This window comes from Chiroxiphia lanceolata, chromosome 5, assembly GCF_009829145.1.
Source record: "Chiroxiphia lanceolata isolate bChiLan1 chromosome 5, bChiLan1.pri, whole genome shotgun sequence".
Classification (NCBI taxonomy): domain Eukaryota; kingdom Metazoa; phylum Chordata; class Aves; order Passeriformes; family Pipridae; genus Chiroxiphia; species Chiroxiphia lanceolata.
In genome coordinates this window covers 65,702,789-65,722,701 of record NC_045641.1, presented here as the reverse complement: position 1 = coordinate 65,722,701, position 19,913 = coordinate 65,702,789, and the positions used below count along the sequence as shown (strand labels likewise).

The 19,913-nt window shown below is 39.2% G+C and overlaps 1 protein-coding gene across 7 annotated transcripts in view; it reads left to right on the top strand.

The window, feature by feature from the left end:
• PLEKHA5 (pleckstrin homology domain containing A5) overlaps positions 1-10,236 on the top strand; it is a 165,652-nt gene extending 155,416 nt beyond the window's left edge. For 6 of the 7 annotated variants that reach the window (XM_032687709.1, XM_032687707.1, XM_032687705.1 and 3 more), the window contains 5 exons: positions 616-774; positions 1,982-2,103; positions 2,900-3,045; positions 4,221-4,325; positions 7,329-10,236. In XM_032687709.1, coding sequence (XP_032543600.1) covers positions 616-774; positions 1,982-2,103; positions 2,900-3,045; positions 4,221-4,315 — 522 coding nt within the window. In that variant the 3' untranslated portion in view covers positions 4,316-4,325; positions 7,329-10,236. The remainder of the gene's footprint in view (positions 1-615; positions 775-1,981; positions 2,104-2,899; positions 3,046-4,220; positions 4,326-7,328) is intronic. The other variant, XM_032687704.1, reaches the window with a different exon arrangement.
• The last annotated feature ends 9,677 nt before the right edge of the window (positions 10,237-19,913 follow it).

The following is a 19,913-nucleotide window of genomic DNA, read 5'->3' as shown; positions in this document are numbered from 1 at the left end:
TCTTAAGCCACCTCTACCATCCTTCCACAAAATTTTTATATCAACTTCTCTGTGCAATGGATTTTTTTTAAGGAATAAGTAATATCCTCTACCATTATCAAATGCTATGTTGTCCTTTATTAAATCAGTTCACAGAATAGGCTTGGAGGATACCCAAGATAATTGGAGAAAGTGCACACAGGTGCACCGTGAATTTTGTGCTGAAAGCAGATTTTTATCCTTTTCCTTTTTTTTAAGCCAAGAAAAGCTGTTTTATAAAAAGAACAGTGGTTATGAATGCAAGTAAGAATGCTACTAAGCTTGTGTGTGACTGAGCTAAATATGAATAAAATTTCAGAAGATAAAGGTGACATTGAAATGCTGGAGATGAAGGGGGGGCACAGGAAGTACAGTAGTCTTACAGACAAAGGAGTGTTGGGCTGAACTGGTTTAAATGGTACAAAAATGAGAAAATTCTAAGTCCTTAACTATTTCCATTTTCCTTATTGCAGTGTGGTGCACATAAGGTTTTTTAAGTATTTTATTTTAACACAGTCAAAGAACACCACCAGACTCAGAACTGAGACAGTGACAATTTTTGTAAGAATACGTCTATATGTCAATTTTGTTCCACAGAATCGAAAAAAGGATGATACTGTATATAGTAACATGAAGGAATTAGAGAGCACCAGTAGAGAAAATAATTTGAAACAAAATAATGGAAGTCCTGGAGAAGAAATAGCGCAACTAAAGCACGATGGAGAACAAGAACATAATTCAGGTTTTACTAAAGAGGTACTGAACTGTCCCTTACTGAACTGTTCATCACCCTGTCTTGCAGTAGAAAAATATTTTTAGCCACAGGCAGCAGAGTGTGGGAAATGGAGCCAGTTCCTTCTGCTTGGAAAATAAAGATTTCTTTCTGTATATACAGTATTCTATAGAGAATCACAAGATTTTATCAGATCTGCCTGCAGCTGAGACATTGAGTTCTCTTGTGTATGGCTTTTAAATAATAATGGTTGATTTCTGTTCATTGCTTAGACTGTCCCAGTTTTTGACAATCATTTAATACACCTGAATTTTTGTTCGGTTGGCTGTAGAGCATCAAATAGTTTATAGAAAGCAGAATAAAGGTGACACAACAATTTACACATGGAAGTAGGCAATAGCTGTACTTTGTGCTGTTTGGCCACCGATTTGATTTCTGTCTTGAAATAGTTTCAAACTCACTTGGCAGTGAATTACCTTGGTGTTTCTGATGCTAAAGTGCCCTGAACGCTCAGCAAAACCAGGCTGATTGTGAGAAATAGATTACTGGAGTTGTTTTTGCATAATCACATCCTGCTTATAGTTTAATATTTTTTAAAATATTGTGTACAGGTTTTTTTCTTCTTCTGTACCTGTATTCCTCAATCATTCTTTGCTTTTTCTTTTCCTCACTCATTTTTCCTTTTGTTTTCCTATTTTATATTTAGTTTTTATAAACATATCTCTGATGGAGAATGGTAAAAAATCAAATAACTAACTTCTGTTGTTATTCTTCAAAACCACTTTCTGTTGAGAGTCTGTTCCTTTGTTAAACATGTAAATCTTTTAAAGGAAAATTATGTCATACACTTAGATTGGATATATCTAATCAGACCTTTAAGGGCAGCATTCAGCTTTATCAGCAATATATTCCAGTATCTGGAATCTCTGCTGGCACTGTAAATAGATGGATAGCATGAAAAATAGGCAGGCTGCAATCCAAAGAGTTCAGATAAGTTCTGGAAGTTATTTAGTCAAGCCCTGCCCATTGGCTCTGGTATAAGTTTCAGGATAACTCTATTAACCTGAGTGGTATTGATAAAAATTTCTTAAGTTATGTAATTCTGAGTTACTAAGTATACATGATGGCAAAATTTGTCTGTTAATAAAACTGTTTCCTGGTACTGTATTTCTTATCTGCCACTTAGTGTGTGTTACAGCTTTTTGTTTCATGATTTCAATTTTTTTATAGCTGTCAAACACTGATGATGTTTTATCAGATGCACATGTTGCATCTGACTCGAAAGAAGTGAGTAATGAAGAGAAAGCAGAAAAGAAAAATAAATTGGAAGAAACACATGATGGTGATATAAGGTAAAAATAAAACAAGATGTTCAGAGGCTATTTTAAACTTGCACATTTTATTTATTAGCTGAATGGACCAGGCAACTGCCATAAATACTGAAAAGGTAGATTTATATGTTTCTGAGTGGTTTACATATAGGGAAATCTGGTGAGAAGCTTAACTGCTGCAGGGGGTCAGTAAGAGGTGATGAGTTGGTGGGTGAAACAGTGTTTATTTTCAAGTATTGCCCCAATGATAAACGGAATATGTTCATAATCCTTGTTTGGCCTTGTTATGTATTTCATAATATCAGTTCGGGCTTTGTATCAGTTAATTATGAACACTTCAGCCAGGGCTTCCATAGCAAGCTCTTTACTGCTGGTATTCAGGAGCAAACTAAACAACTTATTTTACATCTCCTGCTTTAATTTTTACTTCAGTATTTTGAAGCATTGCAGAATTAGAGGGATATTACATCTTGGATATTTCTCTCTAAGGATCCATAAGTTCTGTGTGAGTTGCACTGCAGGTCCTAAATGAGTTCTTACATTAGGTCATAACTTTCTCACAGGACCCTTCAGCAGTAGGAAACTGCAGGAGGATGTAAGGAAAGGAATTAAATTTCGAGTGCCTTTTTTTTTTTGAAGTGTAGCTACACGAAGTAGAAGGGTTTCAAAATGCTTGCTTGATTTATACTACGTGGACTTGCAAGTTGCAACTTTTTCCTGCTAACGGGAGAAAATTAAATGATAACTCCTGTACTTAGTGGTTAACACCTGAAATTAAGTTGGAGCGAGTTCTAAACGCTGTGCTTTTTTTAACCAGCTTGCAGAGTGTGACCACAGTTACAAACCACAAACCCAAAACCAGCTCAGAAGAAAGCGAAGTAGTTAGTGTTCGAGATCAAGAAGGGATTATGTCTTCATTTGAATTAGCAGCACAGTCTTCAAAAGGAAATCAGGCAACAGCAGGTATGGAAAAAGAGTTTGGACTGAAGCACAGCTTACACAGTACATATGTAAAACTTTATTTCATTTTGGTTATGTCTTTTGATGCTCTGAAACCCTTGTGAATTGAAAGTGCTGAGCTAGTCTACATGTCAAGTGTAGAGTTTATAATGTAGAGAAGAATAGTTTCCCCACTGGACAGCTACAGAAATTCCATTTTTCTGAGGTTTTAACGTAGATTTTACAGTTGCATTTAATTTTAGGGATTTAAATAACTGTTACCAGAAATTAAGTAATACTGTAGTTGTTGGTTGGAACAAACACTTCCTTATTCATCTTGTAGAACAGCATCTCAATCTGGATATGCATAGATTTTTTTACCATTGCTCCTTGCTACTGAGTGGCCTCAGATATGCCCAAGATTGTGGAATCCTCAAGAGTTTCCAGTATATCTAGCAGACTTTGAACTAACAAGTAAAAGACCCCAGTTTGGTCATGTTTTGAGGAGTAAAAGATGAAGAAACAGAAAACACTGGTACAATGATTGGTGGTGTACTACTATTGCAAGAAGAGAAGGCTGGAATAAAGTAATATGTATTCAAAGAGGGGGAAAAAGAGAGGAGTGAATAGGGGAGGAGGCAGGAAGAAGATAGAATTTAAGACACTATTAGGATTATTTGCTGATGGGAATGGTTAAATAAGCCAAATGGTTCAATTTATGGATATAAAAGGTGATCTGGACCTTTGTAGTACAGTCAGCAATCCTTCATGTGACTTGATAATCAAAACCAGAACTCGTGTGTACATTTTGTAGTGCTCAGCAGAATAAAACAGCTTAGTTAATCTGAGTTGGGATATAAAGGTGGGTTTGGGAAAGTATCCCAATTACTTAAATTTTACTTTTTTTTTTTTCCTCTCTCTCTCTCTTTGCAACATAAATAACACATCAGCATTCGTGTGTTTGTTCTACTAGTTATTTTTAAGTCTGATAAATTAGCTTTCTTGAGAACAACTGTTCTCTCCCCTGATGTTGTGCTTTTTGTGCTGATCAGATTTTAAGTCTTTACTTGTGTAGCTTGTGTACTAAGTTCCTGCTTATGTTTACGACGGCTTGAAATGGCGATTTTCAAGCTTGTATTTGTTATGGCTTCTGTAACTGGTATTTTTTGTGTTTATTTCTTTTGCTGTATGACTCGCAGTGAAAAGTTTGCCTTCTTCACCAGAATCTTCATTGTCACCAGCTCCATCTACACAGACCCAGCTCACAGAAGGATCACATTTCATGTGTGTATAGTTACAGAGAAGTACGTCCTTTTTTTTTTCCCCCACCCCTCCTGTTCCTAATATTTTTCTAAGTACATGTACTCTGGTTATTTTCTTGAGAAACATCTGCAGGCAGTACTCAGCAAGACAAAGTTACCTGCGATGTTGAATATAAACTAACCAGAAAACAAAAATATTCGTGTATTGATTTGCTTGCAAGGAGTGTATTCTCTCTCCAAGTACAAAGAGAAAGGGCTAATTGGTTTATCAAGCTGAGTTCTCCACAACTGGCAAGATAATGGCTCTTTGAATTACATGAGAGACCTGAGCTGTTCCGAAGCAGATAGTTAAGGTATGAGCATCACTGCAGAGGTGCAAATGAATCTTGATGCTTCGGTCCTGGTAATAGGCAACTGCAGCTTGGGCTCTCAGTGCTGCAGGGAATGGTTTAACAGCCTGGAGAGGTTATAGCTTAAGACAGGGGTGACTGAGACGTGACAAGTGGAAGGGAAAAAAGAGAAGGAAGAAACATAACAATTACAAAACTTTTTTCTTCTTCTGTAGAGGAAGCCCTTGTCACAGTGGGTGATTGCTTCTAGGAGTCAAGTTAGAATGCATGAGTTGGGCTAGATTTACATGTTCCTACCTGTAGTGTTACCTGCTTAATGAATGGCAATGAAAATACAAGTATGTGTGTTTATTTATACAAGGGTTTAACGAAATTAGTAGGATACCAGTGTGAATGCCTCAGCACTTTACCAGCGTTTAAATCAGTCCACATGTCTTTGTTGTTAGGAAGTACCTGTTTAAATAAGCTTTCTACTAAAAGAATGAGCTTTGTTTCAATGGCAATGTCAAATGCCATAGCTAATGTAACTTAAAAAAGCTTTAAAATCAAGAAAGTTTTAAAACTGAGACATTTTCAGTCATTTAGCATCAGGAGATCTGAAAATGCATATTCTTAATTTACCCTCCCAGTCTCCATTGCCAAGCTTTCATCTTAACAATATTAGACTTATTAGTCATCCCAGGCACCTTTATTATATGAACTAAGAACAGAAAATTTTATACTCTTCCAAAAAAAAAAAAATAAGGAAAATTATGTTAATCTTTTTTCCTTTTGAGAGAGTGGAAAATGCCATCTTCCCATTCAGTCCTGACACTTGCTGCCTTCCTGATGGGTGTGGTCTGTCATGGTTAAATTTAGCTTGAACCTTTGTACTTTTATTCAATTTTTCTTTACAGATCTATTTTAAAAAGACAGGTGGGACTTTTTCCCTGGAAATGCTGATTTGTGTTAATGCATTTCAGTTTCACTGTATGAATATACACACATTTATCATGAATCTCCTTTTTAAACAGGGCAAACATTCCCCCAGCAACTCAGTTTTGGGTCATTGGTGAAAATGAAACTGCACTGCTGGATTCTGTCCGTGGCCACAGCACGCCTGTCTTGAAAGGGGGAGCAACCAGAAATTTGTCACCAATTGCATTGAGTTGCTTTCAGTTCTTGTCATCAGCTCAGATGATCAGATCAGCAAATCCATTTTCTTCAGGATTTATGCTAAATACGAGCCTAGCAAAAACAAAGCCCTCATTTAGTGATCTGCCTTGTAACTTACTGCCCAAGCTTTGGCTCCCTCAGCAAGGTGTGTCCCCGTGGCCAGCACTGCAGCGTTTCTGTGTCAAGGACAGTTCTGCAAAGAGGCCTTAATTGTTATGGCAAAATGGTACATCTGGGATGGCACTTGTAAAACTAACGCTCTGCTTACACATGCCTATCCATGATGAAGAAAGCATTCCAGAACTTCAAATGCATCCTTTGTGGCTGTTTAGTATTTGATTTGAGTTGGGAAAAAAGCTTTCAACTATGTGCGTATGCATTCCACACTGCTGCATTTGATGCCTCTGTTGATTGTTTCCTAGGAGTTCCAAACCAAATTCATGCCATGAGCTGGGCTTAGCATACATAGATGTATGAAGCACAGTGCTTGCTTCCAGTGTTTACTGCCCCTCACCTCCTGGGGCTCTGGTTCCAGTATTCCAAGGGCTTCCTGCTTTGCTGAGAGACCTCGCACATCTTTTAACGTGCAGGAACTCGGTGTCTCTTAGATGAGAGAAAAGGAGTCCTGTGTGGCAAAGGCAACTTCAAAGCTGTGGGATCAGCCCTGTTCACAGGCAACCAAATTTTTCAGGCAGCATCTGGAAAATGCATAGTAGATTTCAGAGAATAAAGAGGTAATACTTATATTTGGCTTTTACAGTCAATTAGTAAAATGATACTCTTGGCCCGATACCAGGGGAATTTGGCATAGGAAATTGGTGGCACAGGATATTGTAGGACTAAGGAGAAACCAGTTAACACAAGGCTGCTTTCTATTTCACAGTCCTTGCTTTGCAGAGACAAATCTGTATGTTTATCACAAACACTGTTAGATTTTAAGCACGACGTTTTCTCTGCACAATGGAGGGATAATGACGTTTTATACAGCACTTGGATTCAAAGCTCAGAAACATTTTTAGTAATGAACTGTTAAAAGGTATTTATAGAAGTCCTAGCGTCAATTACCAAAATTCAGCAAGCTCTGGGTGGAGCACTTGAACTTCAGAACACCTTTACACCTAGGCTGCCATAATGGTGTAGCATCTAAGTAATTCTCCATCCCTCTTCAAATTGTGCCTGTCATTTATTAGGGCAATTAGGATCTTTGCTGCTATTGCTGGTTTCATATGAAGAACATTTGGGGATGACCATGTATTACAGGATAAAACTCTAAGAATAAGCACACTTTTATTTGAAGTTGTGTAAATTTGAAAAAAAAAAGGTTGGTTTTGCTTCTTGCTGTCGAAATACCTTGGCATCGCTATTGTTCATCAGGAAAACAGATTTTGGAAACAACTGATTCCTAAGATACTTTGTAATGTTCTACACCTACATTGCTAGGATGAGGTCAGAAATTCTTTGCTGTGTTTAGTCCCATAAGTTGCTTTATACAATATTCTGTTGCTAAAATAGAGTAACTTAATCTATGTCTGTCTTTCAGCACTGACGGCTTCTGTTGAAACAATTCATGCCTGAGATGTATGGACCTGACCTATGAAAATATGAGAAGATATTGTACAGTATATTTTAAATCTATGAAATTCATAGTTCTGATGCTTTTGGCCACAGAGCATCGTTTTATCACTTCCTGGAAAATGTTTATTCCAAGAGAGCTTTAACTGGCCCACATGTACACTCAACAACCTTCAGATTGTTCTCCTGATACCAGCTTGCTGCTATGATTTCTGTGCACATAAAACAAAGGCTCTTTTTAATGTGCAGCCTACAGTCAGAACCTTATTTGCTATTCTCCAGAATTTAATGTTCTTTTAATTATGGATCATATAAGTTTACTTTTTTGCCTCTTTTAGATGCGTAACTCGGTTAATTTTACATATCACCACTAAAACTTGTTTTACACTTTTTGAACACTACAATTTATTGTTTTGACATTTTATTTGTAAAATTTTTATATATATATACATATAGATATATTTAAAATGTGCCATTTTTATTATTGCTTAGTAAAATATGTCCTGTTTCTGCTGTAATTATTTCTTGGTCAGGTTGCAATGTCAGCAGTTACTGCCACACTTCTGTCAACATAGACATTAATGTTAGTGGTTACTTTTTCTTGAATAAAATGGAGTGTAGGTATTTTGAGGTACTGGGCTTTTCCTTCATGGGGTTAGGGTGTGTACAGCAATAAGCAGGTTTTCAATCCAGTACTTAGTTTGTGTACAAATGTAATTATGTTCATTGTGTATATATTATACAATGAGCACATATGATGTAAGTATAAGAAGCCACTTATTATTGTTCAAAAATACGAATGTTCATATCCCATTTCTTTTATATCATATTAAATAAATGTTGATGTTCTTAAGGACTTGTATGGTTAGTGTTTCTTCCAGCAAGCAGATGTCACACTGTGTTCCACCTTTTGATGTGGGGAATGCAACAATTCCTATCTCATTGGCAACATCACCTGTCAACCAGAGTAGCAGTGACAGACTCTTAAGAGATCCCAGTCTTCCTCAACGGGAAAGAATAAGGCTGCAACACAGAACAAAAAAGACAACCTGAGACTGAGACACAAGAAATACAGGTTCAGCTCCTGACTCTCCCAGACTCGTATTGTGATATTGGAATAATCACTTAGTCATTCTGTGCCTCCATTCCCTGCCTGTTTACGTGAGAGGTAACAGCCTGTCTTAGCGGGGTGTGGTGAGCAGTAATTCAATATTTGCAAACGTTGATTGTCAAGTTCAGTTGGGGTTAAGGAGAGAAGTGTGATGATTCCTTGAGGCTTTGGCATCTGCAAGGCATCTTCCAGAAACTGAAAGAAAACCTGAAATAATTTGTCTGGTGTTGTCACACTGCAGATGTTACTGTAGCTTCTTCGCCTTCCCACCTTGCGCAGCTGTCTGAATTTGCCTGAGACAAAAAGAGGTTTAGAAAAGAGTGATGAAAAACGAAACGATTTAAAGGAAAGCTTTTGAATCTAGGAATTAAAGCTGAGGAATCTTTCACAGGTTCAGGCAACTGCTCTGTGCTTCGGTGCATGTGTGTGCCATAAGTGGTAAGGCAAGTTTCACAAGAAGGCAACTGCCAGCTCCTGTTGCGCTTTTTTTATCGTACAAATCATATCCTGATCAAGTTAATATTGCTGTTCTAGAGACTATATAATTCATTGTGCTTTTCCATAGAGGAAAGCCTGAGATTAATACACAGTTTGAAATAACTCTATCATTGCCTCCCTCCCCAAGTAGGAGTTTGTGTTCCTGGGGCTCTTCACTACAAAGACACAGAGTACACTGTCTGGCTGCCTGTTCTTCTGCCATTTTCTTAGAAAAGTGAAAAAACAGGAATCAGAATTTAGCAGCAGAGCTTGGAGAGTCACGGGGAAAGAGGTGGCTAAAGGAAAGAAAATGAATCATGATGCAGGCAGACAGCATCCATCTGAAAGTTTGTCCAAATAGCCATCTTTTTTTTTTGGAGCAGTAGCCCTAAATTAGTGCATCCTTCCTTCCAAAAAACAGTGAAGGCGAGGAATGTGATTTGTTTTTTTTTTTTTTTGCTCAACCAGCTGAGGTTTAAGTTCAGTGGCATCACTGGAACACCTGAGGCGAAGCAAATAGGACACACCCTGTTCTCTCCCTAACCCTTCTGGTGAGATCTGTTTGCTGTCAAATTTTGCAATCTTTCTGCCCTTGCTGCCAAGAATTGCAACCAACAAAGGAAAGAATGACTAAGTGATTTTTGGACATTTATAGATGTTGGCTGTGTTTAAAGCATTAAAGGTTTGGTGTATCTGCAAAGAATGTGCAGTTTGTACTGAAGCTGCGTGGAAGAATTAGCAAGTTTTGCTGGTATAATTGTTGGCAAAGATAGCAAAGGTAAATGATGCAGGAATGTAGTAATGCTCATAGACTACAATTTCACTTCCTGTGGGCACTTTCAGCAAAGACTTGGAGTTTCATTGGGTGCTTTATTTTTTGTCTTATAGAAAAAGAAAATACGGCTTTGTGTTATCACAGAGCATCTACTGTTTCTTACCTCATCAGAATAACTCATCCCAATGATCATACTCCTGAGATATAGAAATATCAGAATTCTGATATGGTCAGCTTTCAAGCATCTATTTTAAGTTTGTATCTAGGATATTTTTATATTTCTGACTGATTGCTTTATTGGCTATTGCACTGACACTTGTATATATGGAACGTGCTTTTTTTCAAAAGCAGGAGTCCTTAGGAATAATGCAACACATTCTCTACAGATGTTCATGCTTTTCAGAACCAATTACATCTATTTTTGTCTTTTGTTCACCATTTGCATTGTTCCAAGGCTACTAGAGAATGTGATTCTTTTAAGTCCCTTAATAAAGTGACATTACTCAACAGTTATAGTTGGTGTCTTGGCAGTTTTTGTATGTTGTGGACTGGCTCAAAGAGAAAGACCTCACTGGGCAGTTGAAACCCAAACCTTGTTTAAGTTATTACTGAGGGGGGGGGAAAAGTAGTCTTCATATTTCCTCATAAATAATCTGTAATAAAATTAATCCAGTAAGGTTCTATTTTCAGGAAATTGGGGGGAAAAAAATAAACGTTTCTGTCTAAATCACAGTAATTGGACAGACTGTGACAGAATTACTGCCCACCCTCTTGGATTCACTAAATGTACCAGGAATACATACATGAAAAATATTAATGAATTACACTATTAGTGGTAGATCTATTAAATTCTTTAGAACTTGGGCTGGTGGGTTAAGTTTTATCCTGGTCAAGTAAAGCAGCAGAATAAAAGATCTTTAATCGATGGTGCTGTTGGATAAGCCTTACCTCAAACCTTTCATTATATTGTAACAATAAGGTGGAGGGTTTGTTTTTCCCTTTTCTAATAAACCATAAGTAGTACTCATCCAGATCTCAGAAGCGAGTCATCATGTCTTTTCTGCACAATACTATTTGATCCCTGTGATCCCGGATTTTGCTATACTTATTTTCTGAAGTTATTCTACCTTATTTCACTTTGAGTCCTCAGTTAAAATGTTATTTTCCGTCCTTTAGAAAGTTGACATTTAAATGGCTGATAAACAAATTGCCTATACCTGGCATTAATAATATATTCGAAACAACTTAATTTAACTTTTTTAAGGATGCACGTGGAGATAACAAAGCAACATCTGGCCTTCATTTCTTCTAAAGAACATTATATATGCTTGCTATTATATCCTAGGAACTGTTTAGCTTGTCCATATGGGAACACTGAAGAAGCTGCCACAAAATAAAATGGAATATACTGGTGGCTGAAAACAAATGCCTGGCCCAAAATGAAGGCTAAAAGCAGCTGCTTTCTGAACTTGACACGCACAACTTGTTACCCAGCTGTTCCAGATGTGTCAGCATTCAAATGTTACTTGTGGAATTAAGGTTTTGGTATTTTGGTGTTTTTTTTTTTTTTTTTTTTTGCTGTTTGGCATACATTCTGTGGTATGCCAAAGAAAATGTTTTTAAGGTCTGTCTAAATATTATCTGGCTGCTGTGGTAAAACTGCAAGAAACTCTTTAATTGTAGCTATGGGTAAGTGACATCAGCACAGTGGTTGCTAATTGGCTCATGTGGCAGCCTGGCTATGGATGTGTTTAGAACACTTACTTAGGCTGGATTAGGTTCTGTTTGGGATAAAAGAAAAGCCATAAGCAAATGGTGCTGTTTCCAGTGGACTGAGGTAAGAGTATATCTGGACAAAACCAGATGTGATATCATTAACTTCTTTATTGCTGAAACCAAACCTGAAATAAGGAATTAATTTTTTGTTTTTGTCAAATTCTATCCAGACCCCTGTTCTGTGGAACGGGGAATACTTCAAAGAATTTCAGACTAAAAATGGAAACACGCTCTTGCTCTTTTGAAGGTGAAATGAGTACAAAAAAAAAAAAAAAAAAACCACCTCATCCTCATCAGTTGTCATCTGGTAGCTTTCCTGAGTCACAGTGTGAAGTGACTGGTACTGTGCAGGTCTCTCTTCTGCAACTTTAAACCTATTTCAGCCCAATTTGTAAAATGCTCTGCATTCCTTATCGTGGAGGAAAAAATTGCCTTTTCCATACCACAGCTGTCTGTCCCCTACATAAGCAGCTGAATCCAGGCCATCAGTTTCTTGCTTGGAATTGCTAAAAACTGGAGGTGCTTATCATCTTGAAAGATCAAGCTCAAAGCATATCAGGTGAGACACCCAACATTTCCTAGTAACTTGCTTGTGAATCTCTCTTATTTTCAACAACAGATGCTATTTAGGAAAAAATATTTTTTTCCAAGTGCTAGTCAGGTTGCTAGAAATCGAAAAATAAGTAGGAGGTACAAACAAATATATAAGAATTTATTCGATAAAATTGTCATTAATTGATAAGAGTACATTTCAAAGCAATTGAGGAGAAAAAAAAGCTGCAAAATTCAGCAACTCAACTCATAAATCACCTCTTTACAATATGAATTTCTGGTGGGTCTTGGCACTGATTACACATGTAGTCGACTGCTCTGTATTGTGCAACTTTCTTGGTAAATTCCCAAGTCAGCCCAGAACATGGAGGCTGTTTCAGATGTTTTAGTTTTAAATGAATGATTTTATTTATTTTTTTTTTTGTATTTTCATGCTCATCCAGCAGTCTAGGAAGCAGCTGTTAGCGGCTGTTGGGTTTATTCTTTTCATGCACTGAAATGGTCACATCCAGACAGCGGGGAAAAAAGACAACTGAACTTTCTGATGAATGTTTTCTGATGTTTGTGGCTGCTGCTGTTTTGTGTTTGGTTTCTGGCTACCTGGAGACTGCCTCAGAGGGTTTGCACATGCAAGGGCTGGTACTGCACGGAAGCCAGCTTGTGTAGGAGTGAGGACTAGATGAAGGTGTCGTTTTGTGAGCAGGGAGATTGCCTGGAACCATAAATCACCTTTGAATAACATTTCTGGGCTGTTTTCTTAGCCTGTGCCAACATACCTATAATATTTTGTAGCTACTGTTTCTAGTATATTGTGCCTGCAAATAATAAGTATTTTGAATAAAGACAAAGTGCCTGGATGATGTGATTGCTATTTACAAGGTAGCAGCTACAAATTAAAGATAACTAGCCTCTCAGCCATTTAGGAGATTGTCTTAATGAAGAGGAATTGGTTAATACTCATGTATTGCAACACTGAGAAAACCACATTTGCTTTTATAAGCTGATTCATTGCAATATTGGGGGGATAACAACTCTGAACTCACAGTGGTTTATTTTAAAACTTTTGTTTCATGCTCCTAAAGCTATTCCATTCAGTGTGATCAGCTAAATATAACCTAGCTAAGCTCTGCTTCATTTCCAACATCCCGAATTTAGGACAAGGAAGAACAGAGGTCATGACATTTTGATCATTTTTGCCTCATTAAAATCTTATGGACCCCAAGGAGCACAGCTGGGTCATGTTTGTAAAAGGTAGGACTCTAAAGCCTTGCTTTGAGCCATGCCTGTTTCACAGAAGTGCTCTGCACGAATTACCCTGTACATCCTTCCCTGGCTGGCTGGTTCCAGGCTACAGCACTTCAGTTATTTCACCTTTGAACAGAATCCCTAACTTTTACAGCATTTTCAGGCAATTAATCATAGGCAGCCTGTGAAGTCTAAGATCTCTTTACAGCTGATGGCTCCGAACTGTTAGGAGGATGACAGTATCCAGGAGTGAATCCTAGTTAAAGCTTAAGCACTCCAGACTCTCTGGGTAATTCCCAAACCCTCGGATGCTGTAACTGCATGTTTGAATGCAGCAAACCAGATTTCTATTAATTTGATTAGATGGCCTTCTCCAACAGCTGTTGAGGAGCTGTTGATTTTAAGGATGCCCAGCAAGCGGGATTTGTGTTCTGAAAAGTGCTGCTGGCAATCAATATTACTGCAAGAGGAGGCTTTCCCTCCCACAAGCCCCACAGCCCTCCCTTTCTCCTGCAGCTGTCGGTAGGCACGGACTCACTGGCTTGTGCTGTAAAAACAGTGTTATTACCTGTTGGCCTTGATGCAGAAGCAGCCAAGCTAAGCTTCCTTCCAGTATCTGCACTGGGGAGATAAGTTGTGTTAGGAGGGGAAGCAGGAGATGAAGGGCACGTATGTTATCGGTCCAAGTTCAAGTGCTCGCCCAGAAGGACCCCGGGAGAACAAAGTTAGCCCGGCTGCAGCTGCTGCTGCCGCCTTCCCACTGCAGCTTTCCTCCTTTTCCCTCTCTGCCTGTGCCTTTGTCCTCACGGCGTGGCTGCCATTGTGTGGTAGTTTTTAAGGGATGAAAGCGAAGGATTGCTGATGGGTGACATGATAGTGCTTTAAATGGGAATGCAGATCGGTCCCAATACCGCCCGATATAGTAACGAGGACAAAGCAAGTGGTGGCGGCACAATGGGCTCGGGATGATCGCCATGGCCGTGGGGGGCTGACAAAAGAAACAAATAGCAACATGAGTTTTAAAAAGAAGTCCAGAGCTGCCAAAGGTCCCGTGGGCTGAGAAACTCCGTAACTTGCAAGCTGTGCAGATGTGGCCGAACTGCAGCTGACCTGTCATCTTAGTAATATTTAGTAGCCCTTTCTCTTCTGACTTTCTGGGAATCTGGGTGCTGAGCACGCGCAGGAAATCGGGGATTACAAACTTGTCTGAACTTTTCACTGCCAGACATTAACATGCGGATGCAGCAGCTTGTATGTAAATGATGTTATCTGAGCTGGTTTATGCATGTGTTTCCAGGATAAGAAAGGAGATTATTTCATTGTGTGAACTAATTACCTGTGAAGAAAAAAATTTAGAGCCTTTTTAATGTAAATGCCAGGCTGTATTTTTATTAACCTTCATATTCAGTGATGCACTGTTGTGTATTTATTGTGCATTTTCAAATGTTAAGGACTTGATCCTTTAACCTGTATGAAAGAAGTTCTTGATGTGACTTTGCATAAACAGGTTTCTTTGCAAGGTTGTAACCACATCTTCCTTTGCCCATAAAATGAGGTTGCTTCACCAACCATAAAGTGACTTTAAGCGTCATCATATTGCCAGTTAATCGTGCACAGCAGCAATTAAAGATAAAAAGGGGACAATCATATTACATTGGAACTACAGGACAAATTACTGCAAAACGGAGAAAATATGCTCTTGTCCTAATCTGCAGTTGCAGACAACCAGGGCAACAGAATTTATGTTCACACAGCAAACCTGAGCACAGATGGGAACAGCCCTTTTTTGTTTCAGGTGGACAGATTTTATGATTCAAAGTTAAATATGCTCATCCTGCAAACATTATGATGCAGCAGAGAATCTGTGCAAGAATCTGATCTCTTGTGGTTACTACATCTCAGCTGAAATTCTGCGTGTTGCTTATTCATAGTCTAATTAGATACAGGAGGAGGGGAGCAACTTTCAAGTACTTCATGTTTTAATATTTGTGTAGCTTTTAAACCAGCATTTATTTTGTCATACTTTGTTAAGCATGATGTAAACTGGGTTGTTGAGTTTTTACTACAGAGCATAAGCTGATGAGAATATCTTGCATGTAATGGAAATGAATATACCTGCAATATGCCAAAAGAATTAGCACAGTACAGTGCAGGTGGTGGACTGAGATCCTAGGGCAATAAAAGAAACTCCCAAAATCTGACTGTATTAGTATGCAAAAGGCCTCCAAAATGTGCACTGTTATAAAAAAAATCTGAAAGACAAGTGGTTCACAAACGTTGGTCCTGCCCTTAATTTATGTTTTATCAAGGATGGTGAGGAGAATGTTTGGGTTTTTTCTCCTGTGAAGTCCCATTTTAAATTGGCTGCTTTGCTATCTCTCTACATGAAACCTGTGCTTGAGAAACTGGGATGTGAATGTGGCTGAGGCACCTTTGTGTAAGATCAGGTCCTCAAGATAGCAGGGAGAACAGAAACCATGGCCTGAAGTGGTGCCAAAGGATTTTCCTTGGAAGAAACAAGGCAGAAGTAGGTCATCTCTCTCTACTGGGCTGATACCTTAATGCTTTTCAGTGCCTGAGTTACACTTCTATAATACATACCTCTTTGTTGTACCTCTTATGCACTAGCACAACCTAAATCAAATACTTTTCTCAACTTAGAGTCCCCAGTTTTATGTGAAGATACATAGGCATGAATTATAAGATTCACCACGTTTAAAATTAGGTCTTTTTGACCTTGCTGTAAAAAGTTTCCTATGTTTCCAGGCTTTAAATAGCTGAATTCAACTTTTCACCAAGAGAAAACAAATCCTTATCATTGCCAAACACAGACAGAAATTCAGCTGTAAAGATGATGGTTCTGATAAATTATCCAGTTAAATGCAATATAAAGCAAACTGCTGCTAAGAATATTTAGTACCCCACTTCCTTACTGTAATTTAAGTACTATAGTTGGTGGTTTTGGTGCACTGAACTGTCTAGAAAAACTAGTGGATAGTATTTGTTTCTTGAATACAGTTTACATGTGTCACTAGGCAAAAATCATTAAGCACATAATGTTCATCTTGACTGAAAAAAAGCAGTTTTAAAAGACTGAATAGACTCAAAAGCATCATGTCATTAAAAGCCAGGCCCACCTCTATTGAGAACATTCCATGTGTATGTATTACAGCAGCTTTCACTGGAAGACAACTCTACCTCAGAGCAATCCTGGGAAAGAGAGTCTATTATGCATATCCTGACCATGGATAAATTGCTGCTGAACAACATGATAAAATGCTTTGCTCACTCCTATCCAGTCTGTTGTTCAGAGAATCTGGGAGCAACTGAGCTGGGACTGGAATTCATGAGAGGGGAATCGCTGCTTTGCCTATTAGAAGACATGCAGCATGTCTGTAGGGCACATCATCGGGGCATTAAGCTAATTTAGGTTTTACATCTCCCAGTTCTGCAATGTATTCTTGGCTTCCTGAGAGAGTGAACCTCTGAACTACTTAAATTCTGAATTATGGAGGGGTCACAGTGCAACTTAGACTCTCCTGTGTGGTACGTGCCGGGTCCCCACCTCCCAGCAGCCATCCACCATAAGCCAACGATCTCAGGATTTGCTAAGAACTCCTCAGAACTCCTTAGTTCTCCAGCTCTCAGGCTGAGTTTGACAGTCAGGCCCCACTGAGGTCAATGTGAATTTTGCAATCAGTACCAGAGAGGCTGAACTTTCAGACAAGGCTCGTAGAATTCACCTGAGAGCACACATCTCTGATTATCTGATTTGCAAAAAAGGGGGCTGTTGTGAGATTGGGTGTAAAGAGCTCAGTCTCAGTTTTCATTCCAGTAGTGATAATCAGTGGGAGCATAATGCAAGTTTCCAGTTGTCCATATTTCCAGCTGCCTCAAATAAACAGCATCAGAACTCCATCAATATGTGCACAGCCAAAAAGACCTCTCTTTCTCTTTCCTTGTTTACATCATGAGGGTTTCACCTATGCAGCAATCGTTTTCAGTCATTTCTGTAAAATAAAACTTCACTGTGAATGGAATAGTCTTGTAGGTCTCCCAAAACTGGTGCTTGTGGTGATTCCAGTGGGGCAGTTGGCACAGATGGCAAGTTGCCTGACTGCAGTGTGAAGGATGATGCATTTACTTGGGTTGGAATGGCCAGAGATGAACAGGTAAGATCCCACCTTTGTCAAGCGTGTGACCCCAAGGAGCTGATACTGCCACAGAAATTCTCTCAGCCTCTTGCCCCAAAGCTGCCATGAAAACTTCACAGTGTGGGCCATCATCCCAAACATCACAGTCAGAATGCTGGCCCGTAACACTGAGGCAAAAGGAATGGCAGTCGTTACATCCAAGGAGTTGGACAGCAAAATTAGTTTTTAATTGATTAGGTTTTCCATAGGTTACTGTTGCCTTCTGCATGACATATTTATGGTAAAAGAGAGTACAAGAAGGCTGGGTGCTGCCCTTGTTAAACCAAGGGGATAAACAGAAGGTATCCGGAGCATTGAAGGGGGAGGAGGGGTTCAGGAGAGATCCATTTTTGCCAGATTGTAACTATTGCAGCTTCAGAGGACAAGAGTGGGGAAGTCTGCAGAGTGAAGCCACGGAGATTTGACAAGCAGGCATTCCCCTGGCTCTGTTGTCAGCATGCAGACAGGCAGCACAGTTCCTTTGGCACAGAATTGCTGCAGTGAGCTGATGAAGATCTTTTCAGTCCCAGGGCTTCCCAGTGCTGTCATGACAACAGCTACTTTCCCGGTCCTGCTGAAACCCCCTTTCACATTCAGTGAATGCCAGGCACAGAAAAGTAGGTTGTTCTCATCAGTCTCCCTCTCTCTCTCCCTGATTTGATTGACTGAGAATAGGGAGGGGCGCTGTACTTCTACAAGCTTGGCTTATTTTCCACGAGCATGATGGATCCTTCATCCTAAGGGAGAGGTTTGAAGAGTTATGAATGGCAAACAGTGTTTTAATAGCTCAGAAGACAAATACGCTATCTGTAATAAACATTTGTCGTTAGTGGCAAATGACAATGATGTTATCCTGCTGGTTTTGTAATTGTTAAATTAGTTTTGATTACTCTGAATATGACTTCTGCTGTTCAGTGAATACCCTAATAATGGCAATTCAAGTTTTTGGCTGCAAATCTAATTTTTGGCTGCAAATCTGAACTTTTCTGAAATTCACACGTTTGCTTGTGCTCAACCCTACCTAATAATAACTTCCATTTAAATAAACTAATTCAGTATACCTCTAGCTGTTTGATAAACTTTCCATGACCTGGATTTTTCTTGTAACTTAAGCAGAGCAGTGGGGAGAGAAGATGAATTGTCCAGCTCTTAGGGGTTTGGGAAATCTGGACTTTGACACCCGTTCCATGACAGTATCTTGCCCAAGGCTGGCCAGACTGTGTGATAAATGCTTCTCTTAAGGATAACCTCTCTCCCTTAAGTCCGTAGCCTGCCAAGATCTGGCAATCATGGGAAATACATAATCTCTCTTGCTTGTCATTTCTAATCTCATGGGATGTAGCAGGACCCTAAATTTGTCATACAGGCTACCATGGCATTTCTGAATGCAGTCCTTAGTCTTTCAGGCTGCATCTAAACCTGCCTGCAGTGACTCAGTGCTTGGTCCCAGTCACACAGTTCAGCTGAGGTGCTGTGGCTCCCACCCAGGGCTCCCTTCCCATCTTTATTAATCACGGTGCAAGACACAAGTGGTGTGAACATGGTTTTTATCCTCATGTGGAGCTGGGGCAAAGCCAGGGTATATGGTTAAATCTGGGAACCCAGAAAAATGCTTACTGTTTTTGCAGATTCGGCAATGCCTGTGTCTTTGTGTAATGTGGGAATAATATCTCAACTCTGCAGAATCACAGAATAGTTGGGGTTGGAAGGCACCTCTGGAGATCACTGAGTCCAACTCCCCTGCTCAAAGCAGTGTCAGCTAGAGCAGGCTGCCCAGGACCATGTCTAGGTATGTTTTCAATATCTTAATTAATAGTGATGCCACAACCTCTCTGGGCAACCTCTTCCACCGCTTGAGAGTGAAAAAGGGTTTTTAAAATTTTTTCAATAGAATTTTCTCACTCTCAGTTGGTGTCCATTGACTGTTGCCCTTCACCAGATACCACTGAGTTGGGCTCCATCTTCTTCACTTCCCCTCTCAGGTATTTATACCTTGCTAAGATCCCCCTGAGCCCTCACTTCTCCAGGCTGAACAGTCCCAGCTCCCTCAGCCTCTCCTCATCTGACATGCTCCACTCCCTTAATTATCTCCAGGGCCCCTTGCTGGGCCCACCACAGCATGTTCTGGGAAGCTGAGAACTGTGGTTGGAAGGACACATGTTCACAAGAGCTTGATCTTGGAAAGACAAGTGATTCTTTCAAGAAAAAGAAAAAAGGCAGGCATGAAAAAAAGCATAAACTTTATAGCTAGATTTCTTCAAGGGGAAATTTCATTTAAATTTTATGAAACATTACTTTTAAAAAAATCTAAAATTGTTCTATGGAAAACTCATATTCTAGTTATGACCACAAATTGAAGAAGGGGAGTTTTAAAGTAATCCTAGAACGTGCAAAAGCTGTTGTAAACTTGTACTCTTTCCAAGC